The sequence below is a fragment of the Oreochromis aureus genome, linkage group 5 (assembly GCF_013358895.1).
Source record: "Oreochromis aureus strain Israel breed Guangdong linkage group 5, ZZ_aureus, whole genome shotgun sequence".
NCBI lineage: Eukaryota > Metazoa > Chordata > Actinopteri > Cichliformes > Cichlidae > Oreochromis > Oreochromis aureus.
In genome coordinates this window covers 24236151-24254902 of record NC_052946.1, presented here as the reverse complement: position 1 = coordinate 24254902, position 18752 = coordinate 24236151, and the positions used below count along the sequence as shown (strand labels likewise).

The 18752-nt window shown below is 42.6% G+C and overlaps 1 protein-coding gene across 1 annotated transcript in view; it reads right to left on the bottom strand.

The window, feature by feature from the left end:
- Nucleotides 1-3104: 3104 nt before the first annotated feature.
- The window catches only part of skib (v-ski avian sarcoma viral oncogene homolog b), a 30770-nt gene continuing 15122 nt past the window's right edge, over nt 3105-18752 (bottom strand). Inside the window, exons 2-7 of the mRNA XM_031757549.2 lie at nt 7096-7203; nt 6790-6893; nt 6438-6667; nt 5753-6027; nt 5428-5658; nt 3105-5301 (exon numbers count right to left, since the gene is read on the bottom strand). Of these exons, the coding sequence (XP_031613409.1) occupies nt 5080-5301; nt 5428-5658; nt 5753-6027; nt 6438-6667; nt 6790-6893; nt 7096-7203 (1170 nt within the window). The 3' untranslated portion in view covers nt 3105-5079. The remainder of the gene's footprint in view (nt 5302-5427; nt 5659-5752; nt 6028-6437; nt 6668-6789; nt 6894-7095; nt 7204-18752) is intronic.

The following is an 18752-nucleotide window of genomic DNA, read 5'->3' as shown; positions in this document are numbered from 1 at the left end:
ATGCAGAGAGGGCTCTCAGATTGGAAGAAGTGTGCACCTTGTTTGTGTCAGTAAATCTTCCTCAAGCTGTAATCCTGAAGTGAGGCTTCAGCCTTGCTTTCATAGAGGGATTTTCCAGTAAGCCTCTGAAGGAAGACAGTGGGACACGGTGGCTGCACATTTTATTTTAACCATACCTATGAGAGTCAAAGTTATTACAGAATATGGACATTAAAGTAGATTTAATAACCATGTTTATGACACACAGTATTAGGCTTTACCACTAAAGCCGTTAAGGTTTTAAGAAGCTTGAAGTATCGTCATACTGTGTGCAGGGATTTCCCCCTAGAGGCAAAAGTCTGACATAGAGCAGACGCTTCTCAAATGGCAGGTGAAGCTGTCAAACCAGTATATGAAATTCTTCACAATATTTTTACTTTTTTACTCATATTTTACATATATTTTTACTTTATTTTTACACAAGAAAAAGGGTCTAGCTATCTGCAAATGTTTCAGAAGCTTAAATACAAATGTCTACAGTTGGTTTACAGTTATTGGTTGTATCTTTGTGCTTCTTTAAAAAAAATCAAAGCACAAATAAACATGTAGGAGCCTCCTTAGATAAACATTCCTGGAGGCAACAATTCTGCCTTGGAAGAAGAAGAGATGTAAGGATGTGTGTAGGTGTAGCAAGGGCGAGATGCAGAAGAATGCAGAGGGTGGATGTGGCGCACATTGTGGTTCTGGCTTTGCTGCATTGCAAGGGAGAGAATCAGGCATCTTTTTGGCCACCAGTAAGAACTGGTGTCCAAAGGGACAGGAGCAACAGGCTGTTCAGTGTTGCAGCACTGTTTTCTTACCACAGTACATGTTCTTGGTATTGATGCTCTGCGTGGTAATGTTCTGTGCAGTTTAAAAGTTTTGTGAGATCATCGCAGGACAAATAAAACAGTTTATTTGCACCTGTCATAAAATGTTAATAGAATAATTGAACGTGAAACCACACAACAGCAGTTAGTCAGCCACAGAAAGACAGTGTGGAACAGCAGGCATTCATTCTGAGAAAATGGCTAAATATTTTGACCACTCATGCTTACACAATGTCAAAGGAACCTGGCAATAACTCATTCAGTGACATTAGAAAAAGCTCATGCATCCAGCAGAACTGTGGTGTTTTGCTAAACGCATGAGCTGCTTTGGGAAATGCATCAACACTTCTGGGAACAGCGAAACTGCGTTGAGAAATATTCTACAGCAATTGAGAAAAGCTGTGAAAGGAACCGTGGACATTTTCACGTTTTCTTAATTGCTTCGGAGTATTTTTGAAACCTTTTTAAAGGTCTCACTACGAAAGATGCGTTTCCCAAAACGCGCTTGCAGGGAAACACATTTGAGTCAAAATAAAAGCTTTGTGTCAATGAATGGCTTCTGTACTGCTGCGGTGTATCAAAGCAGATACTCTTCAGGTGTTTATTTTACTGGGTTTTACATTCTACTTTGTATGGCAAAAGAACTCCTTTCATTTGCATGTTACGTGAGCGGGACAAAAAGCACTCTAATGGGGGAAGAACTACAGCGTATGCTTTTGCCATCCTCCTTTATCCTGTTGTCTCCCCCTTGATTCACGACCACACATTCTCTTCTTCACCCATGGACTCTTGAAAGATGTTGTCTTCTCATGCGCCTCCATATTTGCAAAGTGTTGTAACTCTCAGGCTCTATGATTATGTTGTACATGTGTGGACTAAATGGAGTTTTATGCATTTATGATTTTTCTACATTTAGTGGGCACTTTGGTAGGTACACCTCACTAGTTGCACAGATTCAACAAGGTGCTGGAAACATTCCTCAGAGATTTTGGTCCATATTGACATTATAGCATCACACAGTTGCTGAACATTCATCATGTGAATCTCCTCTTCTACTACATCCTAAATGGGCTCAATTACATTAGGTTCTGGTGATACAGTGAACTCACTGTTATGATCAAGAAATCAGTTTAACAAGATCTAAGTTGTGCGACAAAGTGCATTATCCTGCTGGAAGCAGCCATCAGAGGATGAGTACACTGTGGTCATAAAGTGTATGTATGTGGTCTACAATAATAGACAGCAAACACTACTTAATTACACCACTCCCAGCAGCATGTACCTTTTAATACAAGGTAAAATGGATCAATAATTTCATGTGGTTTTAGCCAAATTCAGACTCCACCATTTAAATGTTGCAACAGAAATCAGGACTCGTCAGACCTGGCAACATTTTTCCACTCTTTTGTTCTCCAGTTTTGGTGAGGATGTTTGAGTTAAAGCCTCAGTGTCCCATTTTTAGCTGAGAGGAGGAGCAACCAGTACCAGCAACCAGTCTTCTGCTGATGTAGCACATCTACTTCACGTTTCAACGTGCTGTGCATTCAGAGATGCTCTCTTTCATACCTTGCTTGTAACAAGAGCACTTAGAAACAGTCTGGCCATTCCCCTCTAACCTCAGGCATCAACAAAGCATTTTCTCCCAGAGAACTGCTGCTCCCTGGATATTGTTTCTCTTTCCATTCTCTGTAAACCCTAGAGACGGTTAAGGATGGAAAATCCCAGTAGTTCATCAGCTTCTGAAATACTTCGAAATCACTTAAATCACCTTTCTTCCCCATCCCGATGCTTCATTTCAACATCAGCAGGTCAAATTGACCACGTCTACATGCTGAAATGCATTAGGTCGATTAGCTGGCTAGATATTTGTATTAATGAAGAGCTGAACAGGTGTACTGAATGAACAGTGACAGTGAGCACTTTAAGATTTTAAATGTTAGATTTTTACCATAAAACTCTTACATGCACGTAACCTTTGTGTGAGGCTGATGGGAATTACTTCAGTTTTGCTGCTATTTGCTGAAAAAAAAAAAACAACCCCAAACTCTTCCACAGAGCAGAGCAAGACTAATGGCTTCTAGTCATTATCTTCATCCTCTGGGAAACGCAATAATCTCTGTAAATTTATTTTCAGTCTGGAACAAATATGTGGACGCTGCAGACGGACGGACAAAGGTTCCCAAAGTGGCTAAAAGTAAAACCACACACAACAACACACAAATCTCTAACGGTGAGAAAAAACAAAGTTCTCAGAAGAAGGATTGATTTAGATTTTAATGGGTATTATACAAGTCATCCGAAGGAAAAAGGAAACATTGAAACAAGAGGCGAATGAAACCCCAGTTCCAAACCAAAACTACAACATTATCAGCTAACAAAATGGATAGTGCTATTACACTGTACCCAACAAATACTGAGCGAGGGTATCATAATAATAAGACATAAAAGTGTTTTCTTTTCTAAAACATATGAGAGCACCTAAAGTTTAAACCAGGAGAAGGTGTCATTTCTACTCTACCTGATGACGGAGCCGGAGGTGCAAAGAATTAAAATCCATTTTTCAGTTTTTTGGTCTGTAATGTAAAATATGTATACATATATATGTATATATATATATACATACATACATACATACATACATACATATATATTTCAGCAAATAGCAAAGCGCTTTTTAGAAAAAAGAAAAAACAATCAACAGAGAAATGGTAATATTCTGTCCATGGGTCAAACCCACAAAACTACAGAAGTTCACAAAACAAAAAGAGTGGTTTAAAACAAAAAGAGTCCGTCTGTTCTGGTGAATGCCCCGTGATTGCAATGATGCTCAGGGATCAGCAACACAAAAACTGCAGTTTACAAATCCAAATATAGTCTATTTTTGGTTTCAAGTAAGAGCAAAAAATAATATTCATAATCAATCAATTTAAGTCTGGAGCAAGCAAACATACCATACCATACCATACCATACCATACCGATATCTTATTTACATTATAATTGTATTTACATCAGGGGATACTGAGGGAAAGTATTTCAATTTAAAGTCCATGTTTAACTTGTTATTTGAAAAATGTAACAGGGAATACGATGCACAATGCAAGGTTCTTTCTTTAAAAAGTGCAATTCCTTTTTCTTAAAGTAAAAAAATATATCTCCATACTTCTGTATATATGTAGAAACGTTGTTCATATAAACAGCAACTGTTGATTTAAGAGCCCTAAAGCCAGTGACGAAAAAATGAATGTGTCTTGTCGATAGGCAGCAAATTATCGTTAAAATATAAATTATTTTATAATACTCCATAGAAAATCAGAAGTACCGCATTTTAGCATAAACAGAAACTACTGAAAGTATTTTTTCTTCCTCTCTTTTAGGAGTGTTTATAGATTTAACTAGACTAACGTGGGCAAGTTTCATCTACTTATTGTTTATTTAGCACATGGTTCGGTTGCCAAAAACATTACTGGATAACAGCAACAACAAAAAAAATGTAATACTTCCATAAAATATCTAAGAATAAAACAGTGGTGGACCTGAAGGCAGCCCACAGAACCTCCAATACTTCAGGCTTATAAAATACAAAAGGTAGATAAGCTGGTTTACATGCGTACATGTTTATATATGAATGTTTTTCTTTTTTTCCTTTTTTTTCTTTTTGTTGCTTGTGGAATAACAGTGCTGCGCAAGCAGGAATTTCTTAAAAAGGACATCCTCTACACAGTTATAAAAAGCAAGCAGATATTAAAAGTAAATAGTGGTAAACTCGTGTCTCTTGTTTCCAGTGGTCTGCAATGACACCCTTGTGTGTACCAGTATATTGTGGCAACAAGAGTTTCATCAACTGCTCACCAGGCGCAACGTGTTTCTTCCCTTCATATTCAAGTAGTGTTATGTAGCTATATTTGCACATCTTAGAATAGCTTATACTGAAATGAAATCCTTGCACGGCGTCGGGTGTCTGACCGCAGGCGCTGACGTCACCGGAAAGATGTGTTTTTCCATCGCTGAAGAAAGTCTCTCGCAGTTTCACGCTCTATTACATGCTCGGACATCGTGCTGCTTTCCAGTTCATTTGATAAAATTCATAATGTCATAATAATAATGACGTATACTGTATCATATTGTATATGACTGATTTTTTTCCCCCTACCAAAAACACTCTTTGTTTCTTTTTCCCCTTAAACATGCTCCTCTTACTGAATCTTTCTGTCTCGTTTTAAATGTGCAACTTTAGGATCCATTAGTGGGTTGTGCGGTCTGTCTGTGCGCCTCTGTGCTCGTGTCCTTGCATTCTCCAGGAAGGATGCTGCCGGCCTGCAGGGCCAGCTGGGTTTGCAGGTCTTTGACGACGCTTTCCAGGCTCTGTCGAGCTTCTCTCTCCTGCTGCAGCTCCCGCCTCAGCTGCTCGCGATCGGCTTCAGCCTGTTGCAGCTGCACATGAAGCTCTTCGATCTGCGCAACACAGGAAGCAGCAAGATTAAATGAACGGCAGCTAAGGAACGGGATCAATAACCACAGCCGAGCGCACAATATTTTCTAGTGCTCTCGCTGGCTTTGGTCGTCTTAGGGGCATCTTACCTGAGTAGAGTACTTGACCCGGAGGCGTTCGGCTTCGCAGCCTTTATCGCAAACTCGCAGCTGTCTCTCTCTCTCCAGCTCTCTCTTCAGCCGCCCACAAGACTCCTCCGCATCCCTCATCTTCCTCTCCCAGTCCACGCGAAGGCGTTCGATCTCCTTTCGCAGGTTGCGCTTGGCCTCGATGGCCTCGCGAAGACGCCCTTTCTTAGCCACTCTCACAAACTCCAGCTCCTGCAAAAACATTCGAGTCATCAGAGGTGTCAAAATGAAATCCAGTGAAGCTTTAATGTCATTTAGTTTTGGTGAGATTGGTCTCACAGGTTACCTGCTGAAGGCTGCGTTTAGCTTGAAGAGCAGCTGCCAGCTTCTCCTCCTGCTTCACTCTCATCCTGACAATCTCCTGCAGGAGTTTTTCCCGCGCCTCCTTGGTGTCAAGACCAGCATACAGCATCTGTCTCATGGTGTCCATCTCTGGGCAAACAGTCCCTGGCAGCCAGGAAGGCCTCTCCTGAGCCCGAGCCATGCTCTGAGGAGTCAGAGTCTGAGACACACTGGTGCAGGCAGATGGAGGTGAAGCCAGGGAGGAAGACTGCACTGGACCTGAGGACAGAGAGAGGTTTTATATTATTAAGATCGTGATTAAACCCCAACAATATTAGTGTTAGACTCAATATAAAATTGAGATGCTGCAAATAACCACTAGCAGAGAAGACAGGCGTTATAAAAAATAGAAGATCATTGATGTTCACTTGTTCTTTTTGCTTTGCATCTTTTATTATTTGCTATAAATATTTGCATTTTTTGCTACATGAATAAAAAGCTATTATTCCTCTTGTACTTTTTCCCCTTGACACCAGGTGGCGCAGCTGCACAGGAATCACCACCAACAAGCCTGCTCCTTTACTGTGCAATAAAAGTTGGAAGAGTCTGTGCCCTATATACGGTTTTTCTAAAGTTTATTTTTGTGATTACACTTCAAAAAAACAGAAAAGATGGTGGGTGGTACTCACCATCATCACAGTCATCCACATCAATCTCTCCATCTGTGTCCATGTCTTCGGCTCGGTTGGTGTTGCTGGAGTGGGCCGGCTTTGTTGTAGGCTGTGCGTCACCATTATGCAGCTCCTGCACGGAAATGGCAGCTGTCCCCCTGTCAGGAGTGTTGCTGTCCTTGGGATGGACCGCAGGGGCCAGGTGGGCAAATGCCAAATTGTGTGTCTCCTGATTCCTCGAGCACGACCTGCGAGGATAATAAACACAGCCAGAGTTAAAGCATTTAAATGCTAAAAAAAAAAGGCTTGATTAAAGAGATACGTTGTATTTAAAACCAAAACTGTGACATCTTTTGTTTGGAAGGCTCACCTCTCCACCTCATTCTTGGCGGCCGGTTTCACTTTTTCTGCTGGCTTAGGAGACCAGGGGCGGAAAGCAGAGGGCCTCTGTTTTAGTTGGACCTGTTTCAGATCCTGAAGCAACACAACAACACAACAAGCTTGGATAAACTCAGAAAACTGCCACAAGAACATTGAATCAGCCATGACGAGTACATTCAAAGGCCCCTCTCTATTTAAAGAAGCCAGATGAAGAGAGGCCATGCTTTAACGTCTCTCCTTTGAGCTTTAATCTTTCAAGTTACACATAAGTAACGCAGACGTATAGCGTACAAACCTTGTGTGCAGACTTTGACAGTGACTGGAGCCAGTCGGGTTTCCTGTCTTTGTCAGCTGACTGCAATTTGTCGAATTTGGACCTCTTGGCTCGGATGGGGCTGGGAGACTGACAAGGGAGAAAAGGGGAGTAAACGATTAATCATCACGATCCAGGCGGAGATACGGCGCATCATAGACAGTTGAAAAAAACCACACAATTTCTAAAAATGCTACAGTATGACTGTAAATGGCATTATTCATGAGCAACTCGTGGATTTGTCAGCACATGTAGAGATGTTTTACAGTAAAAGAGCAGAAGGTCACAGAATGAGAAAATATTGCAGAGAAGTCTCTGAGAGGCGAGGAGGATAGACGATGCATCTGTGCAAGCGTTCAGCAACAGAGCCTGGCATGTCTGCATGTTTGTGTGTGTGCGTGTGTGTTAGAGCAGGGCTTTGAGCTTAGCAGACACTCAAGCTGGTCTGGCTGGCAGCCAGTAAGGCTACATTGCTCCCTGCCAGGCAGGAGAGGCGCCGTCAGGTGGAGAAGATCGACTCCTCGAACCACAGAAATATTGCAATCCAGAGACAGAGGCAGACAGAGAGGAAGACAAATTAAAGTAATTGCACTCAGATCTGACAGGCGATCGAGTAGAAGTGTTCTAAAACGGCTGCACTTTAACACAGAGCTGCCGAGTCATGTGCTGTTTGAGGGCGAGCTGAAAACCCGAGGAGGGAAGAAGCATCTGCCTTGTTAAGTGCCACAAAACACTGAATCTCACAAGCTTTTTCCCCCCTTTTTCTATGTCGTATGCGTGTGTGTGGCAAGTTGCAGATCCATGTGCTGTGATAGCGAATATCCTCAACCAGGTCTGCACTTGTCAGACAGAGGATATGTTTACCTAGGCAGGCACAGAGGCCAGCACAGACCTGCCGGGTCGTTCTCTTACTCACTACTATGACATCCTGCCTCCAGGAATGGCAAACACTCCCATCTCCTTGTCTGCGCGTGCGATTCGAGACAAATGATTACTCTGTTTACCTTAAAATCCTCAATGAGAAAACACTCCCTTTGGTGTAGTTGTGCAACCTTTAATCGCCAATTGCTGTGATCACCTGGAGATGGATATTAACAATAAACTTCATTTAGTAGGAAGCCCAGCCGGTAATGAATCACGTCTCACAGATTTGCAGCACGAAGCCAGACTCTGCGTGAGCGAGCGTGTGCGCGCGCGCGCGCGTGTGTGTGCTCACACTGCTATGAGTGGGTGTTGGGACATGTGGGGAAGTGGGTGGCTGCGGGTGTAGACACGCATATGTGCATGTGGGAGGGTATGGAGTGAGTGTGTGTGATACAGTGTGGTTAGGGGTGGAGGTGTTAAGTCAGGTCTGGCACTGCATACCTGAACTATAGATACCACGTTTGAATTGGGTTAATTACTGATAGGAAAGCGTTTCACCTATTAGGAAACTGCTTACCGTCACAAGTGAGTAGTTCTCAATTGTTCTAGTAAATCATTTAGGTTGTTTAAGCCTTTGATCTCTGCTTCTATCCCTTTATAATTGCTGTAGATTGAGTGGAACTTTGACCTTTTGAGTGTTAAATAGACTAAATTTTCAATATAAAGATAATTAAATGACGACGTGAGGAAATTATGGCTGGAATCTGTGACTCTGACATTTTCTTGCCTTCCTGGTTTGATTTGTGCCTACATTTGTAAGCTTTATGAGGTGTACATGACATGTTTGTCTGGGCACTCCCCTCGAGTCTGCCTGCCTTACAAATGTCTGTACCCGTCTAACCAGTCACCACGGTACACACACACACACACACACCCATTTACAAGCCCGCTGGTTGGATTTGCTACTGTAAGGTAATTCTTTTAACCTAGACTAACCTCCTGACTGTGTTTAGCAGTGGTGACTCGACCCCTCACCTGCCTGACTCAAGGCTGGTGGTGTTCTAAGAACTGCTGCCCTGGTGTAATAAGACTCTGTAATTACTGCCGTGACTGTTGTTTTCCTGACAAAGGATGTCTGCCTGTCTGGTACTATTTCTACCCTGAGGTTTGCAGCTCCAGGAAGGCTACGAGCACTAGACATAATAGAGCCAGAAAACAGACACTCCCAGACACCACAAGGGACCTACTGGCTAAATATGACACTGACCTCACAGGAGAGCAGCCGCACGGGCTTTACTCATCACCACATCATAGACATAGCATGGTCATGGAGTCAAAACACCCCCCCTTATACATCCTATTGCCTCGCAGGCCCGGATAGGACATCCATCCCCATTTCTCTCACACTGGAAGGAGAGGGAGACTTCCTCTGAGGAGTTTGCTTTGGCTGCGTCCCCTGTGGGAACTGAGAATTGAGTGGGAGGGGGGAGGTGGGCCAGAAGAGGGGGGACCACAGAGGAAGCACTGAGCTGAAGGAATGTATACTTGAAGGCCAAGTACAGCCTCCCCTTTCAGACTCCATTCAAGCATTGCCCTTTTCAACTCACTATTGTATGATATTTCTTTGAGGCGCTGTAATGAGGGAGCGGTTCAAAGCAAACCTGTAGGCTAAACAGGGTCTAATAGCAGAAGGGCAAGAGCAGGCATGTTTTATTTTTTAATTAGTGCTACATAATGGCGCAGCAATACAAGGATAAGCTCCAGGTTTTTTTCCTCTCTTTTTTCCACCCCACAATCTTATCCCAGCGTGGCAAACACACACAACATATCAATATCTGTTCAAAGAGCGCAGCGCTCGACCTGCGTGAATCATGATTTCTCGACATCACGCCAACTGGAGCGTAATTTTGATTGAGCCGTTTCTTTCACTTGAACATGGATGTAATCAACAATATTTGTTCAGTGACTGGTGATATGGGACTGCTGTTCAGCACGAGGGGGAAAAGCCTAATCTTAACATGGTTAACTTGGTCGGTCGACGTCAGCAAGCATCATACTGCAGATGATGGAGATTAAAGTTTAATCCCTTAGTTTCTCCATAGCAGTATACCAGCACTGGAAAAGGACTGCGTCCACAGAGAGGCGGTGAACAGTTTTCACAGGGGCTATTTTCTCGACGCACGCTTCATCTGCCATTAGAGAGAGACGCCAGAGGAGGAAGTGAGAATGGAGGGGGATGTGAGAGGATCAATGAAAGCATGAATGGATGCGTAGCAGGCAGGAAAGTGGGTGGATGAAGAGGGAAGAGGTAGCTGATTGGAGTGTGTGTAAAAATGTATGACCCTAACTCTTGAAGTTTGAAACTATTTCTGGTTGTTGCCATTATTCTAACTTTGTCATTTCTAACGTTAGCAAAAATGCGCACACGACCAATCAGGCAGGGTGAAAAGACACAGGGTTTTAGCGAGATCATCTAAACCGGTGATGTGGTGGTTAAACCAAAATTATAATATGCAAGTGGCAAGGGTCCAAGTGCAAGTGCTCATGCCATTTCTGAAACCTGTTCCTTTGCATGTTTCTCTGTCTATAAAAAAAGATTAGGTGAGAACAGATTGTTTCTGTAGCTTTAGGAATGATGCACGACAAGAAGATTATCATCTCTTTCTCTTATTTATCTGTCAAGGAAATATGTTAGCGTTAGAGCCAGCTTCTAGGTAGCTTAGCTTAGCTTAGCTTAGCATAAAGACTGGGAAGAATAGAAAACTGCTAGCCTGCCTCTATACAACAAAACTAAGATAAACAATTAATATATCTATATCATGTGATTTGGTGAGTGTTTGGGAGCTCGTAAGCATAGTGGCTAGATTTAAAAAAAGAATAAAAATGGCACGAATAATCTAATCTCTGAGCAACAAAACAAATGACTGCAAAATGTCCCAAAAAGCTAACAGCTAATAAGCCTGTTGGATCTGCTGAAAGGGTAAAACTGAAACCCCTAGCATCTGTTGTGCTACTAAAAAAAACTGCAATGAAATTATCAAGAAACAAAACATGAGGCAATACTCATATGGTAAGACCAAAATAGCTGAACTTCCTGCAGGGCCCCAGTCATACAACACCAACGTATGCTGCATGATAGCATGGCATTAAGAAAAGTGCACAGCAACAAGACACAACAGTTTCAGATTACGGCCTCCTTTCCCCTCCTAAACCCCTGAATGTAATCCCCAGATCGACATGTGCTTACTGGGGCGCTGTCTCACTCAAGGGCACACCAACTGGCATGGCTCACATGGGTAATAGCCTTAGTTGGAAGTGAAGGAATACTAGTTTTGGTAATCTGATCCCTATGGTTTGGTGTGGACGGTCACAGGGATGCCTTGAGCGCTCTATTCGGCTCTCGCTGCATAAATTGTACGACAGTCCCTTGATTTATATAAAGCCCTGTGGTCACTGTAACAGCTGGGGAAGTATTATTGGTGTCTGCCCAGAATATCCCTGAAACTTCATCCCATATTCCACACAGATACCGGGGGAGCTCTCATTTCCCCTCTCTAAAGCTTAGCTTAATTTATCAATTTGCTGTGTCTCTGCTTGAGAATATTTTGTTTACGTGGCTGAACTGAGCCATGGCAGCGTAGCCACACAGAGACAGCCACAGGGCCAGGCATAAGGACGGCATTACAGCGGAGCTTATTGGATTGTCCTAATTGTCTTTGGGATTGAGACTTGATGAGGTCTGAGGAAGATGCAGGACAAGCTGGTGTTCCTAAAGGTGGAAAATCTCATCAGATGCACACAGCCTGACACATATAGAGGAGCAAAACAGTGCAATATTATCATTCACTTATTATTCCTGACAACGTCACAATATTTCAAGACCCAGTCTTTAAGTTTTACTTTACTGAAAATAGAACAGGATGTTGTACTGATTACAGTTTGGTGGCAAAATGCTTGACTTTGAAGTTGCAATAAGTGCAAATTTGATTTTATGTGGCCACAAGAGAAAAAAAAAATGAACAAAATAATGATAAAAGTATCTCTGTACTATTTTGCATATTAAGCAATGCTACAATGGGCAAATCCAGACTTGCTGTGTAATGACAATGTTGCTTGTATCCTTACATGCAAATGTCATCTTTTCTTGTTTTGACAGTGCAAATACACATGTTTATTGCTTTTACATTTCTGCACATACGTCACAATGCCATGCCTGTAGAATAATAACATTTTCAGCATTTAGTGGTTCCCTATGGGATCATATGAATAGCCAAGCAGTTAGGGTCCCTGTCATTATCTTTCTACTCTTTTGCAGTCGCTGTCCACTGCTGTCAAATAAAGGGTTAAAATGCAGAAAAGGACTGGTTACTGCAGCTCTGTCAGGGGGTGGTTCTGTCAACCACAGGGTGGAAAGTCTCCCAGAAAATTCAAGCCTCAATTGCACAACCAAAAGCAGTAAAAGGATGGCGCTTTTGCTTCCTTTGATAGGTATCGTGTCCTACTCGGGGAGGGGGTTGATAGAAAAAGTCCTACATCACTTTTAAGAGTTTTAAGAGTCGGGCATGGACAGAGATTTTGATAGTAAAGATTGCACATGTATTCTGTTGGGTTTAATTCGCCTCTTTCAATGCCATCATACATCACATGCAAATGCGGATGAAAAAATATTAAGGCACAATAAACTCTCTAATCTTTTAATGACAAGTTTCATTTTTACTGTCCTCATCGTGAAAAAACTTGTTCCTGAATGAAGCGAACTGCTTGTGTGCGCATGAAAAGATCATCTCGGTGGTGAGAGCAAACACAAAGAAAGATTACTGTACTACTGAATGTGAATTCCTAGTCAGGTCCAAACATGGCAACCATAACAACGGGGACTTGCCCGCCGGCCTTTCTTACAGCGGTGTCGACAGCGGTGCCCAAATCACTCTGCCTCAGAGGATGACCTCACACTAGGAAGCACCCATAAGTTATTTCAACAGATATGGAAACCCGAGACTAAAAGACGTGAAGCAGATAGCGCTGCAGATTATATTTTATTAGCGCGAGCATGTTCGGTATGGTTGTGAGTCAAAGTTATCTTAGGAAATGAAACGTGCTCTGTGACTGGTGTATTTCTAGACACACATAGTGCCAAATTCAGCAGATAGTTGTCTGAGCCCCCCTGCTGTACTCTTGGAATAAGCGAGTTAGAAATCAGACCAGATCTGAAGCAAGACGCGAGGCAGTATCTACAAACCAGCGCGGGCAAAGAAACACCCACTCTCTGCCACGATCTCACTGGGACATACCACACGTATGCACACACACAAAGCCTTTATGCTTCTATTAACATTTAGCACACTTATAATAATGTAAGAGCAGCTGCAGTCCGGACCAGAAGGCCTGAGGGGATGAAGGTTAACGAGAAAGACAGAGGGAGGGAGAAGGAGCAATGACTCACTCTATGTAAACGGAAAATTATTTGATAACCAGAATGCGTCAAATCAACATCAAATATTTCACACAACTTTTGAGAGCATCACACATAGAAATAAAAAGGGGTCTATGGGCAATACTCACCACATATGGGTGGACTTGAATGGTACTTAAAGCTTAAAGCAAATACTTTGTCATTTTTAAAAAAAAAGATCTGCAACCAGGCAGTTTTATAAGCATCACCCCAGATTTAGATTGTCTAAGTGCTCTGGAATTGAAGGGAAAGCTGTGAGAAAGCTTTTGTCCGGCCAACCAAAATGGTTACCAGACAGCCATGTGCTCCAAAGTACTTCCAACACCTAAAAGGAGAAATTCTAGCCCTTTCACTGTTATTCTAACGCCACAAACGAATCAATATATTTCATAATTACGTCATTTAATGCACCAGTGTTGCAGAGAATTTCACTGCGTTAGCGTCGCCGTATCCCGAGTATCAGACGTGTGTGCGTGCCTTCACAGAACCTGATCTCTGTCGTACGGCAGTGCCAGCACCGGCATTGCCATGCAAGCTTAATCCCTTGGCATTACACTGACCCTCATCTGATTCTCCAGCAGTGGTGCACTTGTGTGTTTTTAAGTGATCTATAACCTCGATTTTACGTCACAGTTTGAAGCACGACTGCGATTCATTTAAGATGCTTAGTGATATTCTCAAAGATAAAAGACTTCTGCAAATATTGCCAACATTTACACCTCTTACTTACCGACGACATGTTCAACCTGGCGTTAGCTGAGCAGCCCTGATGTTGAACATCAGCGCCGGCAGATTTGTTGTCTTAAAAGAATAAGGAGGTGATTTCTAACCACAAAAGCTGGAATTGTTGAAAATAATCTGAAATATCTCATAAAAAAACTGCAAAAAAATAAAAATTTAGAATTAAAAAACAGCTTATTTAATAACGGCAAGGAATGGTGTAGACATTAATTTGGTGATAGAGCAACTAAAAAAAAAAAAAAATCTGTAGGTGTATCAGTAGGCTTCATTTATGGAGGCTTTCCAGCAATAAAAAAAATTGCTCGGAGCAGCAGAGGTCAGAATATCATATCTTTTACTCCATAAAAGAGGTACATCGCATGCAGTTCAGCTGTATATTATGGCCTCTCTGTTGGGTTCTTTCAAAACAGGCCGTGAGCATCTTTCAGTCATCAGGGTCTCAATGTGCTCATTTTCTTGTCAAAAACAAGAAAGACAAAATGGTTTATGCTGGCTGGAAAGTACCTACCATGCTGGATAAACTGACCCTTATATGTTTACAGTTGTTAAATTGTCTCTTTATGAAAATACGTTCAGACTGAATGAAGAAAATAGTTGTTTACACTATGTGGGAATAAAAAAAACGGGGGGGGGGGGCAGTGGAAAATCTGTTGATTTGTGACTGTTGAGCGATGAAAGACACGAGTGAAAATCTCTGATAAAAACTGACTCTGTTACTTCCAAAACACTCCGATGTGTTAACAAACATCATCTAATCAGAGGACTGATGTATTCCAACTGTAAATGCCGATAAGCACATCCCAGCCTGTACCCAGGGATGTGTGCACAGCTCTCTCGCTGTTAGCGAAGCTCTACAGTAAAGACTGTGAGTCCAGTGTCTGACTGGCTGAGTTTTAATCCTGCAGATTAATACTAATGCCACGGCAAAGAAGGCAGATTGACGATTAACATGTCACCGGATAACCTCTCTGCAACCCAAACACAAACGGCTCCAAATACACAGACCATTATATCACTCCCAGTACCTGGTACTGGAAGACTCCACTGCACCTCCCTCACAGGCCAGAGACTGTGAGGAAGAGCCAGGCCTCCAAATTGAAGGACCGCTGCTTACATATGGATGTAAATGGAAAAAATGAAAATTACGTCTGAATTTAACATACACAGATGTCAAATGGGATTTATAGTCACCATTTCTACGTTTTATTAAACTACAACAGGGCTGTAAATATCAATTATGAAAAAAAACATACATAGTAAATCTTGAGGTCCTCATACAGGTTTTAAATGGCAATGGGTTGCCAGGTTTGCAGCGGTTCATTCTTGTCAGTATATTTTATTATCTTCCAGTCCGATTTTGAAAGGAGATAACATCTGTAAAGATCTGACTTGGTGCCATGTGCTTGTACTTTCATCCAGATTAGTCTCATGTTGTGCAACATCCAATTTCAAATCCAGGCACGTGGTTTCCATACCGATTCAGGCTGCTTCGCCTCACTTGCTACTTATTATGCGAGATATTTCAATTATTTATTCTTCAGTTTATTCTGTTTCAGCATCCAGCGAGCATCCTCTCCTCTGCTATTCTGGCCTAAGGGCACACATCGTTTCTCTTACTACCATCAGTGCCCTTTCCCACTACAGCCATACCCGTTAATCAATCAGCTATTCTCATTAAACTTTGGTATCTTCCCACCGTTTTCATTACTGACTTGGGTTGCCAGTTATTTATTTCACACAATAATATCACAACTTCCTTGGATGTTCTCTTGCAGTTCTTCATAAACCAACATTGGATTGCCATCCCTACCTTCTATAATGCAACTTTTAGCCAGAATTGTGCATTTCCATTTTTCCCAGCAGTCTCGATATCATTAATATATTTAATGAAATCGAATCACTTGTATTGCACTTTGTTCCCATTGACCGTCTTACCTGGTCAAAACATAACACCTTTCCTTACTGAAATGCCCAACTGCCCAGGAAACTTACCTTAGCTTAAGAAGATATTTAATTAATTATTAAGAGTTCAATTGAATCTTTAGGAAGACTTTCGAGGGTCTCCCGAGCTTGGTGGTTATCACAGATCTGACTCAAACCCTGGGTTAAAATTGCAGCGGTCATACATTCATCTTCATTCAGCCCGTTCACCAGGCTCTTCGCTGTGGAAATCACTGAATATCTGAGAAAGACTAACTTATGGCACAGTTACCCGCAGCTAATTTAAAGTGCAAGCTGATCATAAAAACCCAGTGTAACCAATGAGCCACTGAGGGGCTGGTCATTTTTCAAAATTTTAAAGCAGCTCGCTGGTCAGCTGAGGAGCGGCTTGCGGCGCCGTGCCTTCACGGTAACACGAGCCACATGACCACATGAGCACATGCCCCCCTGATCAGGCAGCAGAGAGGAGGGCAGGTGGCAGGTTTATTTGGAAAGATGAAAATGGGATGAATACCAGAGGTTAAGAGGTGTGAGGGGACGGAAGGGGGTGGGGTGGGGGGCAGAAGGGATTTGGGGGAGGAGGCCATAAAAGTTGTGAGAGGGCGAGGTGAAGTTAGGGTCACTGCTCACCCAGGGTCCCATGAGATGTAATTTCACCAACACAGTATACATCCTGAGAAAATGCTCAGAAGCTAATTGGTTGAACCGAAGTAATAAATCCTGCTGAAATTTATAGATGCCATTCTTGGTCATTTAGCTGAAATGCAGCCTTCCTGGTCACCAGCTTAGAAGAGCTAATCTTTGTTCCACCAATGGCGTTTCTATTTAAACAATGAAACACTATTAAAAAGACACCTGATGGGAATTTTAAAGGCATTCTTTTTAATTATCTTTGAACTTGAAATTTAGCCTCCAAGCCTGTAACATTGTATCATTTGTGACTGCAGCGCTGCATAGTAGACATTTTCCCAGATGCAAAAGAAACGCAACCAGAAAGCTGCACGATTTGAAATGTGCTAATGGGCCCATTTAAATAGACGGGAAATGGTGAGGGAAAAAAATAATAATAAAAGAACTCACATTAACGAGCAATAAGGAGCACTGACGTAACTGAAGAGAACGACTCCAGATGGGAAAAAACCCCCCAAAAAACAAGAAAGCCGCTAAGTTTTCTACTTGTTCAACTAATTAACTGTCAACCTATTTTCAAAACAATATTACGAGTTACGGCGTTTGAAAATGTTCTCCTCTCGCTGGCAGACTAACAATCTGGCTCAAATGTACGACGACCTCACAGTGAGTGTGTGTATACAGTAATATTTGACAGAGATCAAATAGCATTTCACTTGTTTCCACTTGTTAGAGGAATTGTCTGTAAGGGAAATAGGGGATAAAACACCCACAACATCCGTTCCTAAGATCACACATTCCATCCTTAAACACTGGTTTTGTGTCCCTCCTCCATTCATAGGAAAACATATCTGCTTACAGAAGTAATTAGGTGAGAGGGCTCGAGCCGAGCCGCTTCTATAAAATGAATATGAGCGCTCTAAAATGGAGGACTGAAGGGGCTGGGTGGTGGACCGCAGCACCTCATGAATTCTGCGATTTGCCGTCTGTTTCTTCACTCTAAAAAATTCTTGGAAATGTCTTTTCCTGGATGATTTTATTGCACAAGAGCCTGTGTTTTTCTCCATGGCAACCACATAACAGTAGAGCCCATAAGCTCTGACTCAACAAACAGAACTCCACAAAATACCCATTTCAGCGCCAGGGTTTTCCCCCCCTCGCCCAGCTTTCCTGCAAAACCCTGCCTGGGACAGCTTTAAAGCAGAGGCCAAATGATCGCACTGACCATGAATGAAGGCACATGCTGGGATTAATCAGGGCGAACATGTGACATAAGCTGCAGAAGATATGTGCGGGGAAGTAGTCTCGAGGGCTCCCGACGAGCCTCAGGTGCTGCATGGGTTCAGGCTTTTTGTGGACCGGAGCCATGACAAGTGGGAAAGGCAGCAGCTGGGTTAACCTGCAGGAGCTCTGCTTTAAAGCAGCAGCAGGTTCGGAACAAATGCACCAAACAGAGCATTACGTAAAAGTCTGTCTCTCTCTCTCTTGGTGGGCTGAGTTGGAAGGACGCAGGCGCTCTGTGGCCCTAATGTAGCCGCTAAAGGGGAGGCAAGCAAGGGATTAGTGTTGCAGGCAGACACAGGCCTCAGCGGAGGGCATGATGTATGTAAGTATGTAATCTGCATGGCCTTTCCTCAGACAGCAAATCTCTGAGTCGCGACGTACTGCAGCACTGCAAACAGTCCTGCGAAAACGACGCTGTGAAAGCAGTCGGTCCCTTTCTCAAGCTTTATGCAACCACATCGTTTTCCAGAGAATTATGCCTCGTCTACTCTAAAGACAAAGTTACTCGAAGGAGACGATGTCCTCCCACCATCTGTCCTTGAATCATACTCATCATTTAGCACGCCAGACGAGGATTTAGTCGCCCTGCTTTCTCATTGGTGAGCCGTCAACCTTCATGTCTTGACTGGTTAAGGCCATTCCTAAGAAAACAGGACATGTCTGCTAAACTGTAACTCAAGACAACCGTGAGCTAGGCCACAGTTTCAGCTGCTGTCAGGCAGCTGCG